The 12,968-nt window shown below is 34.5% G+C and overlaps 1 protein-coding gene across 14 annotated transcripts in view; it reads left to right on the top strand.

The window, feature by feature from the left end:
- The window catches only part of PCDH15 (protocadherin-related 15), a 1,021,780-nt gene that overhangs the window by 949,364 nt on the left and 59,448 nt on the right, over positions 1 to 12,968 (top strand). For all 14 annotated transcript variants that reach the window (XM_011938778.1, XM_011938777.1, XM_011938779.1 and 11 more), the window contains one exon: positions 9,527 to 9,742. In XM_011938778.1, the coding sequence (XP_011794168.1) occupies positions 9,527 to 9,742 (216 nt within the window). The remainder of the gene's footprint in view (positions 1 to 9,526; positions 9,743 to 12,968) is intronic.

Below are 12,968 nucleotides of genomic sequence, written 5' to 3'. Positions count from 1 at the left end.
ACTCTGTCTCAAACAAAAAAAAAAAAAAAAACAAGAGTCAAGTTAAAGTGGTTCTAACCTGCCAAAGCTCTGTTATTATTTTTGCCCTTTGCAAACACAACTTGACATAGTGACCTTGGTAGGTGGAAATGTGAGATTTTAGTATCTTTATCCAGATAGTCTAAAACACTTTCACTCTATTTCAGGGAAAGTGAGCCTTCAATACCATTAAACGTTAAAATGGGTCTAATTGAGAAGCTGAAGTTAAACGTAGCATTATTGAACTTTAATGTGTTTGAAAGTTCTTAGTACATCACTAATTATTTCACTAATATTTCTGCATCCATGGTATTCATTTAGGCAACAGAGGGGAACAGTTATTTAGGCTATTAGAAAATTAATGATCTCCCCTACTCCCCTGTAAGATAGAGGCAATTATTTGGTGATTTTCTTTTAATGTTGTACATCTGTATTGATTAAAATTTCCAGATGAAGCCTTAGAAATGGGTAAGTGGGTGCCTGTATCTAAGCTTTCATTTAAAATATAATTACAGCAAATATAATTATTATATTCATTTCTGACTTTTATTCTTTTAGAACAACTCTACACATAACTTTTTTTGATTTTGTTCACTATGGGAAACTCATAAAAGTCAGTGAATTAAATCTTCCAGAATCACCTCTCCCAGATATTAATGACTTTGTTGTGAACGCAGCATAAATGTTTGATTATAAAGAAACTGGTGGAAAAGCTAATATTGTATTGATTCTTTAGTAAATTGTATTCATTTAGCGTTTCCATAGTGAGACAGTTTTAATTTTTATGCATGAATTTAACTCAACTTGTTAAATGTCCCCTTATTGCTATTAATAAATTATAGAGTAGATTTATGAATTATTTATTTATGCCATTACTAAAATATGTCTATGAATTTTCCCCAAATATTAAGAAAACAATACTTATTATATTTACAGTATATGGTTCTGTAGTTTCTATATAACGTGTGGGTTCTAGGTATGAGTTACTTGTTATTTACCCCGTTTGCAGTTTATTGGGCTTTTTTTTTTTTTTGAGACGGAGTCTTGCTCTGTCGCCCAGGCTGGAGTGCAGTGGCCGGATCTCAGCTCACTGCAAGCTCCGCCTCCCGGGTTCACGCCATTCTCCTGCCTCAGCCTCCCGAGCAGCTGGGACTACAGGCGCCCGCCACCTCACCCGGCTAGTTTTTTGTATTTTTTGGTAGAGACGAGGTTTCACCGTGTTAGCCAGGATGGTCTCGATCTTCTGACCTCGTGATCCGCCCGTCTCAGCCTCCCAAAGTGCTGGGATTACAGGCTTGAGCCACCGCGCCCGGCCTATTGGGCTTCTTAATATCTGTGGATAACAATCTTTTATCAGTTCTGGAAAATTCTGTCCTATTCTTGCTTCCTCTCTGAAACTCTGATTGGATGTTTGCCAAAGTTTTCATTATAAACTCCAGATTTTTTTTTTTCAGGTTTTTCATCTTTGTAGCTCTGCAAAACATTCTGGGTCACTTTCTTTGCCCTATCATTTCATTTGCTAATTCCCTGGTCAGCTGTGCTTATCCTGCTAACAATCCCATCTTGGGGTATTTAATTCTAATTTTTTTTTATTTCTAAAAGATATTTTTTATTTCTTTTCAACGAGTCTCATTTTTTATTCCACATTTTACAGTTCTTTATTACTAAAACATATTAAACATATTTGTTTTATATTCCATGACTACTAAGTCAAATATTTAAAGTCTATGTTGTTATGAATTTGATTTTTTTATATCAACAGACTTTTTGTGATCGTTTGTTTCTTGTTTGATTTGATAATTATTATAACTTTTCATCTTTCTTGAAACTTTATTTGTTAGAATTATTTTAGGCATGGCTTGGAGGAGTCGTTTTTGAAAAAGCACTTGCCTCTGTCAGGAGACTAGGCCATTGTCAGTCATAGATGATTTATCTTAAATTCTCAGGTTGTGGTTTGTCTGTTCATTCAAGTGGAGTGCAGGACTATTAGACGTTACCAACCCAGAATATTATGATTTCTCTTTGAGTTGGGCAAACTAGTGGCCTGCAAATAATGGCTGCAGACTAAAATGAAGGCCTCTTTTTGGTCCTAGAGTCTCAGTTTAAGTTTTCTCTTCACTGCCCTCTATAGCAAAGTTTAAGTTTACAGTTTTCTTTGCAGTTTCGGGTGATAACAGGAGGGAAAAAAAATAAATTTCTCTTTATTCTTATGGTGAGAATTTAACTTTCTGGGGAGGGGATCTTAATAGACTCGCTTTCATGAGTAGGCTTGGGGCCTTGCCTATTGTCTGAGCCACTGAAAACCAGACAAGTTCAATTTTAAGTTTATCCAGGCTGGAAAAAAAAAAAAAAAAATCTAAATGAAAGCCCCCATCAGTACTATGATTTTTATATTCGTATCCTTATGCATTCAGACTTCTATAACAGAATACCATAGACTTGGAAGCTTATATACAAGATAAATGTATTTCTCATAGTTCTGGAGGCAGAGAAGCCCAAGATCAAGATGCTAGTAGATTTAGTGTCCAGTGAGGACTTCCTGGTTCATGGATGGCTGTCTTTCTACTGTGTCCTCTCATGGCAGAACGGGGCAAAGGAAGTCTCCGGGGCTTCTTTTCAAAAAGGAACCGATCCCTTTCATGAGGGATCTGCCATCATGACTTAATTGCCTTGCAAAGGCCAATCCTTCAAATGACATCACATTGGGTATTATGTTTCAACATATAAATTTGGGGAGACATAATCAGTCTATAGCACTTTGCTTTTGACTGGCATATTTGTTGTCTTTCCATCTTCTTGATGCATCTAGGAAGATTTTTTAGAATATTTTATCCAACATTTGTTGTTTTATTTTTAAACTGCAATTTTATCCCTGGTATTTAGTCTGATATGTGGAGTGTAGTGGTTTTAAAGTGAGACCTATCCCACTGTGCTAACAACCATATGTGTGATTATCAGCAAGTTACTAATCTCTCTGTGCCTCCATTTCTTGCCCTATAAAATAATAATGGAACCTACTCAGTGGAAAGGATGTCATGAGATAATGTAATAATATATGTATTTACATAGCATCTGGCAAATTGTAAGTGTTCAATAAATGTTAGCAAACACCGGAAGCAGCAACAGCATTATACAAACAACATAAATGGACCTGGTAATTTAAAGAACGCCAGGCTGGTTGTTGATCTGAGACGGAGTCTAGCCTCAGTCACTGATTTTAGCAGATTCAATGGCGTGACAGGGGCAGAGATCTGGCTGCAGTTAAGGAATGATTGTAAAGTAAGGAATTACAGATGGTGATTCTATAAAAATTTTCTGAGGAACTTAACTGTGAAAAATAGGTATGGAAGTTTGGGGGCTAGTGTCACAAGAGTGGACTCAGTAAAAGAAAATTTCATTTCATTTTAATGAGAAAGACATAACGTGTTTTATAGTCTGTAGAGAAGGTGAAAAGGACAGAGACAAATAGAGCTGATGAAGCATTAAATGCAGAAGGGATGGGAGTGATTCAGATTAAGGCATAAGTGCCTTCAGTGAGATACGTGTGAGCTGCTCCTCTGAGATTTGAAGAAAGTAGTAAAAGTAAGTACAGATATGGGTACTTTTTTAGTTATGTGATGAAAAGCTGAGAGTTCTCACATTTGATATCCTCAAATTTTATGGGAATTAGAGCTTCCTTATCTCTGGAAAAGACTGAAAGAATCTGTGAACTAAAGAAAAAGGCAAACTTCTGGAGTGAGAAAGATAACTTACATACAGCAAGGATTTCCTAAATAGACCAAAGGCGCAGTTAAACTCAGAGACCATGGACTTACAGTAATACTAGTCTGACTGGTTATGTAATTTCTCTCCGCCCTCTTCAGTCACCAGAAGTAAACTGATGGTTAGTTTGGTCCAAGAGGAGAAAGGTCTAAGTGTTGTGGAGGGAGAGAGAAATGAGAACAATGTGATCGACTCTGACTTCTATGATAAAGCAGAAAGGGACATAAACCCTGAAGTAATGAGAGCAAATGGCAGTCTGCAGAACTGAAAGTTCACTGATATCAAAGAAGACGTCTTAACTAAGTAAGGTGATTAAAGTTGTGGTCAGAATTTAGACATGAAAGTTTAATATATAAATTAAATATAGAGTGTTTCTTTAGGAGGAATATCTCCCTAAGGCAAAAGACTAAAGTGTGACTGTAGAATTAAATCGATGCAGTGAGGTTGTTCAAAGACTGATGAATGTTATTCATGCCTAATACTTTAAAAATAAGTTGCTGGATGTGTCATCTCAATGAATACTGAAATTTGTATAGAAGGAGAAAATTTAAGTAGAAGGGGTAGACTGAGAGCAAGATAGCAACATCCTCATTATGTTCAGCAACAAGGAGGGATAGAGTGTATACTGTACAAAAGTGCATGGATTTCAGCTGAGGAAGAGGTTTTGCAAAATTGCTGCAAAAATGAGCTAGAAGCCACGCCCGGCTAATTTTGTATTTTTAATAGAGACAGGGTTTCTCCATGTTGGTCAGGCTGGTCTTGACCTCATGACTCAGGTGATCTGCCCACCTCAACCTCCCAAAGTGCCTGTAAACCCGGCTACTCGGGAGGTTGAGGCAGGAGAATTGCTTGAACCCGGGAGGCGGAGGTTGCCGTGAGCCCAGATCAAGCCACTGCACTCCAGCCTGGGCAAGAGGAGTAAAGCTCCGTCTCAAAAAAAAAGAAAAAGAAAAAGAAAAAGAACTGGAAGCAATAAAAGAGAACTGGAAAAGAAAATTAAGAAAAATAAAGTTATTAGAGCAAAGTTCTTGCATCTGGAGTTCTATAAGAGAAAAATGGTTAATGCATTATTTTGTTAAGGGAATTACAATTGTGTGATAATGTGTCTGAAGTAATAAGGGTCTAAATTGATTGAATGCATAAATTTATATATTCATAGCTAAACATAATATGGAAAAATGTTAAACCTTTTGAATCACTATCATGAGAACTTAGGTAACTATAATAGTTACACCAGACTTGGCCATATTTATATTTTTGTGTAAAAAAATACACATATATATTAATATACATAAAATTTTCAAATGCTATTTTTGGGCATCCTTATTTTTATTTTATGAATAAAGAAATCTGAAATTTTGAGTTATTAATTTTTCTTTCTTTCTTTCTTTTTTTTTTTTTTTTGAGATGGAGTCTCGCTCAGTCACCCAGGCTGGAGTGCAGTGGTGCGATCTCGTCTCACTGCAAGCTCAGCCTCCCAGGTTCACGTCATTCTCCTGCCTCAGCTTCCTGAGTAGCTGGGACTACAGGTGCCTGCCACCATGTCCGGCTAATTTTTTTTTTTTTTTTAATTTTTAGTAGAGACGAGGTTTCACCGTGTTAGCCAGGATGGTCTCGATCTCCTGACCTTGTGATCCGCCTGCCTCAGCCTCCCAAAGTGCTGGGATTACAAGTGTAAGCCCCGCGCTAGGCCTTGAGTTATTCATTTTTCAGTCACACCTGACATTGGAGTCCACCTCACTCTAAAACATAATGCAAAAAACAAACAACCAAAAAAGTAACTTTAAAATTATTTAAAACCGAATAGAGACAATATATTCTGCTGAAACTCTCACTTACTTTTCACATCTTCACCCAGATTTAAAATTGTGCTCTGAACTTTATTATTGGTGTGACTCAGTGTGTTTTTAAATATATCATATCTTGTTATTGAGTTTATAGAAAGAACATTTGGTTGTTATCTATGTATGATGGTATTGCATATGCTCAACATCAGTCAGAGCCACATCTTACAGGATAGGTTTTGGGTTTTAAAATACGTATTTGTTATAAATTGGGTAGACTAAAAATTAAAAATCCATTCAATTGCTCTTAAGTATGGCACCCATTGGAATTTTCATCATTCACTATTTAAATTACTAGTATTCAACTGAAAATACTTGAGGAAGAGGGAAATTTGAAAAATATGCTAATGATCCTGGCAATCGTCTTTGATGAGTATCTCCTGAAATAAGATCTCTAAGATCCCAAAGACTATCATATTCATTCAAAGAAATAAAAATTAGAGTCCTTACTTATAACATACATATGCCAATAGGGTTTTATTTTTTTAATTCCACTAAACATGATGTTTAAAAAACTTTTATCTCATTATTGACTATTTTCTGCAAATATTAGGGCATTTATATGAAAAATCATGAAAGAAAATAATTATTTCTGAGTTAAATTGTCTAGTTCCACACCCAAACTTTTGCATTAAGTGATCGTTTGTTTCAGGAAAGGCACATTTAACAAAACACTTTAATCTTTTAAGATGGAATGTGACTATTTTGTAGTTATCATAACTTAATAAATTAGGAATATTGCAAAGTGAAATTACCTGCTTACTGAAATTGGAAGTTAATCAGTGAGAACTGTGTAAAGTAGCTTAATATGCCAAACAATCTCTGTGATTTTATGGTAACTATCTTTTCTTTTCCAAATGTGATTGTGTTGTTATACAGTATTTATTTTATATATAAGGGCTTAGAATCTTACAATGCAAAACTGAATAAAAGAAGTCAGAAAACAGAACATATTTTATGAGTCAATCAATGTAAAGTTTAAAAAATAGACATAACTAATCAACAAAGTTAGATTAGGAAAGTGGTTTTCCTTAAGAAGGCCTCAGATTGTGACTCCAAGTGCATGAAGTGCATTCTGGAATATTGATAATAATTTTGTTATTTCAAGAGATATCGTTTCACTGTGTTGCTCAGGCTGGTCTCAAGCTCCTGGGCTCAGATGATCCTCCACTCTTAGCCTCCCAAGTGTTGTTATTACAGCCATGAGTCACCATGCCTGGCTTGTTTTGTTTCTTGATGCAAATGCTGGTCATGTGGATGTGTGTATTTTGCAAAATTTTATTGAGCTTTACATTTATAATTTGTACACTTTTTGCATGTTTGTTATCCCTTTATAAAGTTTACTCTAATAATAAAAAGTTTGTTTCAGAGAAATATCAATGTTAATAAGAAGATAGAGAATAATATGTAACCAAATCTGATTGATTTGACATTTGTCCCAGATTTGCTCATTCTGTGTGGGAGAAATGTCTTGGATACCTTGATTCAGACTTTGACTTATTTTAGCTGGGAATATGCGTTTTCTTTCTTATGCTATCCTTTGTTAAGTGATTATAAACCTGTGGTTCAAAGTTTAAGTACAAAAAGTTTTGATACTACTTTTCTTTCCTTGTTCATTTTCTTTTTCCTTTAAGTAAGAATGTGACCTAACATTGATAACTAATTACTATCACTCTAATACCAAAACTGAGCTCTGCCATTCTGTAAGCCATATAAACTATCTAACAAGATTAGCCAGTAGTTTGAGCCTGTCCTCTTCTAAAGATAATTTTAGGCTTGGCACAGTGGCTCATGTCTGTAATCCCAGTACTTTGGTAGACCAAGATGGGAGGATTGCTTGAGTCAAGGAGTTCAAGACCAGCCCAGGCAGCATAGCGAGACCCTGTGTCTACAAAGAATTAGCCAGGCATAGTGGAGTGCCTATAGTCCCAGCTACTCAGAGGCTGATATGGAAGGATAGCTTGAACCTGGGAGACTAAGGTTCAGTGAGCCGAGTTTGTGCCACTGCACTCCAGCCTGGGTGACAGAGAAAAAAAAAAAAGAGGGAATATTAACTCCCTAGAAAATTCATGAAATAACTGATCCTGAAGTGAAGTTATCTGGGTTGTGTAGTTTAAATTACCTTTTCTAACAAGTGATATGATTATCTGGAAATGTTTTAAATGGTTCACAATATATATAGAATTTGAAGCTAAATCAAATTCATGCTATATTTAATACACATTTGCTATTATTTGCTATTTTAATCATTTGTGTCTCAACTTTACCACTTACGTAGTCTTTCATTATGTAACTTAAATTAAAATTAGATTAAATTGAAATTTCAGTGTCTTGGTCACATCAACCACTTTTCATTTGTCATATTTGGCTAGTACCTACTGCATAAGACAGAGCTGATTAAGAACATTTCTATCAGTTCAGAAAGTTTTATTGGATAGCACTAATTTATATAAGTAAAACAATATATTCCTCAGTTTTTGTATTGTTATTAGATAAGACTATTTTTGTATGATTGTATTTTGTATTTTGTATGATTCTTAGCAATTCTTAGTAATGGCAGATTATAAATGCATACTCATACTTAATAATAATAGCATAGATAAAAATAGGAATAAACAGATAATGAAAATAATAATTATTGTTATAATGAGAATGTATAACTTACACATCTAGTATCATGAATAAGGTATATATCATCTTTTATCAAGTCTCTAAAACTCTCTTATGTACCATTTATTTTCCAAGTATTTCACTATGAAATAATTCTGAAATAGACATTCTAACACATTTCCCCTAATTAGACACCATAAAGCTGACCCAATTTATGGTTATCATAGCTATATTTAAAAACAAATGAAAAAAGTCTAAACAATGTGCCAGTCCTTTTTAATTCTAAATGGTAGGAAACTTTAATGTGTGGATCATAAGTACCTGCCACCAGGAATAAATATGCTTAATCAGGATACAAGATGATTAAAAAGGAAGTCGGATGGTACTTTATTTTATTTCAGTCCAGATATTTTACTACATTCTTTTATATGTATCCCCCTTAGGCTATATGCTATATGAAAAATACCATCACATTGTATGCCTATTACAGCAAGACAAACATTAGGTAAACAACCAATCCCATCCTTCAACCAATTTGGATCAACACACAGTTGAACTCAACAAACACGTAAACCAAAAATCTTGATTCATTGACTCTGTTAGTGTCTATGTCTGTTTTTTTTTAATCTACTTTTAAAATTGACAAATAAGAGCAGTACTTACTTATTGGCATCATAGATGCTTCTGTATGTGTAATGCATCGCAATCAAATCAGATTAATTAGCCTATCTATCACCTCAAACAGTTATCACTTCTGTGTGTTGGGAAAATTCACTATCCTTCTTATAGCTATTTGGAACTATATACCATTGTCAACTATAGTTATTCTACAGTGGTATAGAGCTCTAGAACATATTCCCCCTATGTAGGACATTATGTTACATGAAATAAGCCAAGAGCAGGAAGTTAAATACCACATGTTTTTATTCATATGTAGAATCTTAAAAAAAGATGATCTCATAAAAATAAAGTGTAGAATACAAGATACTGGAAGCTGGGAAGGGTAAAAGGAAAGGAGGGGTAGGGAGAAATTTGTTAAAGGGCACAAAATTATACCTATGTCCTTTTTATTCATATGTCAGTGGTTATTATCATTCTAATAACAACCACTCGAAACTGTGAACACAAAGTCTATGAATCTACATAACTATATCCAGAAAAAACAGACATTTAGGAGGGCTTTATTGTGTTATTATTACATAAGAAACCTCATTCTTACAAACAAAAATAAGCCATTTCATAAAGGTTATCTTTTCCTGCTTAATTATAATCTCTTTTTTTTCTCCTCCTAGGCTACTGATAAAGATACGGGCAATTATAGTGTCATGGCCTACAGACTCATAATACCACCAATTAAAGAGGGAAAAGAAGGATTTGTAGTGGAAACATATACAGGGCTTATCAAAACTGCTATGCTCTTCCATAATATGAGGAGATCCTACTTCAAGTTTCAAGTTATTGCAACTGACGACTATGGGAAGGGACTGAGTGGCAAAGCCGATGTACTTGTAAGTAGATAAAATTTCAGGAAAGGGAAGTAGCTGCAATACTAGCCATGGGTCAGTGTTTTCAGCTTATAGAACTTCTAAGATTAATTTAAAATGGGTTTTCAAAAACATAATTATTATTAATTTTCACCCAGATTGTTAGTCACTATAGTTTAGGAATATGTAAATATATGGTTCATATATATAACACCATAAGGTGTTTATTTTTCTTGACCTTTGAGAAAAACATTATAATATTTGAAAAAATATGATTGTAACAACCAAGGTATAAGCATTGGATTTCTATTTGGTCTTCAAAGCTCATTTTTAATATAGTGTTGTCCAGTGCTACATAAAAATTTTAAATGCTTCACAGAGTTATACTATGGAAATTAAACTATGAAATTATTTGTTTAAATTACTTTCAACATTTTGTAATTGAGAATACAAAGAAAATGTTTGGTGGCAAATTTTGTTCCAATAGTATTTATTTCTTTGTTTTATCAAAGTCCCCAATGATGACATTGATTAGCTTTGACTAAGTTATATTTGGCTATAGTCAATAATATCATTGTTCTAATTTTCACTTAGGCTGTGCAGAAGTTCAGTGATAGATCATTTGAAAGGGAATTTTGATACTAGCTTTTATTGAAAATGTTTAACAGCAGTGCATATATCCTGTGGACTCTTTACCAACTTGAAAGCATGAGTTATTTGGACTTTTGTCTGATGAATCTAATACAAAGTATATTTATTGGAAATATTTGTCACATAAAGACAGATCAATAATAAGTTGTCTTTTGTTCTTTGCATTTTACATTTTCATTTTTTCACAGTTCAGCTCATTTAGTTCCCTGGACAAGTGTAACCTTCATGTATATGCAGACATTAATGATTAAATATTTTTCTTCTTAGATAATGGTGAAGAACAATCACCATGATTGTGGCCCAAACAGTCCTCCAGGAGCATTCTCTTTTTTAACAGTAAAGCTGCAATAGAGTAAATGAAGGCCATTCTAAGCCAAGAAGTTTTGACATAGGAGATAATAAGTTTGACATAAATTTATGATCAAATTAATATCGGTAAACCTTATAGAACCTTATACACTTATTTTTATGAGATCATCTTTTTTTAGATTCCATATATGAATAAGAACATGTGGTTTTTAACTTTCTGTTCTTGGCTTATTTCATGTAACATAATGTCCTATTCCATGTTCTATTATTTAAGATATGCACATTTTGGTGCTTAAAAGCTAAACAATAGGCCAGGTATAGTGGCTCACACCTGTAATCCCAGCACTTTGGGAGGTCGAGACGGGTGGATCACTTGAGTCAGGAGTTTGAGACCAACCTAGTAAAACTCTGTCTCTACTAAAAATACAAAAATTAGCTGGGTGTGGTTGTGAGCACCTGTAATCCTAGCTACTGGGAGGCTGAAGCAGGAGAATCACTCGAACCCAGTAGGCAGAGGTTGCAGTAAGCCGAGATCAAGCCACTGCACTCCAGCCTGGGCGACAGAGCAAGACTCTAGCTCAAAAAATAAAAAATAAAATAAATAATAAATAATAAGGTCACTACACTAAGTGTAAGTAAAATACTATAAAATTCAACACAAACAAAATATAATCTTTACATAATATATAATTTTAATATATAACCTTTAAATATATATCAATCTAATTATATATGTATATATTATGTACATATTAGTGTACATATGAGATATAAAGTTTATTTTTAATATTTGAATTCCATACCTATTGTGTGGAAATTTAAGAATATGCCTTTTAATATCATTCAAAATATATTTACAAAGAAAGAAATTTAATTAAAAAAACATAATTTGTTATATATAGATATTATATTCTGATGCAAGCTAATAACATATAGTACGCCATCCCAGCCAAATGATATTTATGATAAGCTTTGTAATCCTACCAGTCAAGAGAAAGGAGATATGAGATAAATAAGAGGTTTATGCAGAGTATGAGTGCCCAAACCAAGAAGGAAGAGAGATGATGACAAGTCTGAATAAATTACAAATCTGTACTCAGCCCAGAAGAGTGTGAGAGGAAAAATGAACGAGGAATGGCCTGGGACATGGTGAAAGGGGGAGGGTATTAGGGAGAGTAGGCTTTGATCCTTTGTTACTCAGGCGGGGTGTGGGGAGAGTTTTTTTTTTTTTCTTTTGGTTTAGCTTTAGGAAGTTGGCATTAATTGGCTTAGGTTCCCTACCCCCAGACCCAGGAGTTTCGTGTTTAATCCACCATTAGAAAACTATCACGAATTGGCCTTAGATTCCCTGGCCCCAGACCTTGGTGTTTTCCCTTTGATTCAGCTTTAGGAAGTCAGCACAAATTGGCCTTCGGTTCCCTGCCTCCAAACCCTATTCTCCGGCATCAGTATCCATTTAAATTAACGACTAAAACCCTCCAAATGAGCTTTTGCTTTGTTCAGTAATCACTCTATATTTTGCCTCAACGTCACAGAAAATCTCTGCTCCTAATTCTCCAATACCTTGTCCTCATTCTTACTATGGCCTGATTAACTGGCATGCTATTTCACCGAAAACTAATACTAAAGCATTTAGAAGGACACTTCTATGACTCCTACCACTAAATCTACCTACCCTCCAGGATCTAGACCAATGCTCTTTGCCTTCTTTCTAGCTCCTTTAGATGAATTCTCTCTGTTTTTATCTAAAGCCTGTACATCTACTTATGCAGTAGATTCAATTCCCACTCGCCAGCTCTTGGACATTGCCTCAGCAGCTCTCCCATTTCTTTTCTACATTATTAATATAAATTTCCTCCTTATATCAGATTATTCTCACAACAATGCTTTTTTTCTGTCTTCCAAAAATTATAAAATATCTCTTGATCTATATCACCTTCTAGCTGTCATCCATTTCTCTATTCTTTCTAGCAAAATTCTGTTAGAATTGACTTATTTCTCACTGTTGAATCTCTCTTAAACCCTCTAATCATGAGTGTTTTCTCTCCAATCACTCTTCCAAACTATTCTTGTTGATGCCACCAATGACTTCCATGTTAAGAAATGTACTGATACGTCAGTCCTTATCTTACTTGAAGAGGACAATAATGGTAGACATACAGAATTGTTCAGGCCAATTCTGAAATCCTGTTGGGTATATAAAATGTAGATCCCCATCCTGGGAGCAGGAGATTTCCTTGATTAAATCCTGTTTCTACCCTAAGATAGAAAAGCTTATGTTTGGTCTTCC

This window comes from Colobus angolensis, unplaced genomic scaffold (genome assembly GCF_000951035.1).
Source record: "Colobus angolensis palliatus isolate OR3802 unplaced genomic scaffold, Cang.pa_1.0 Scaffold177, whole genome shotgun sequence".
NCBI lineage: Eukaryota > Metazoa > Chordata > Mammalia > Primates > Cercopithecidae > Colobus > Colobus angolensis.
Note: the sequence above shows the minus strand (reverse complement) of the source record. Positions and strands in the feature narration are given on the sequence as shown.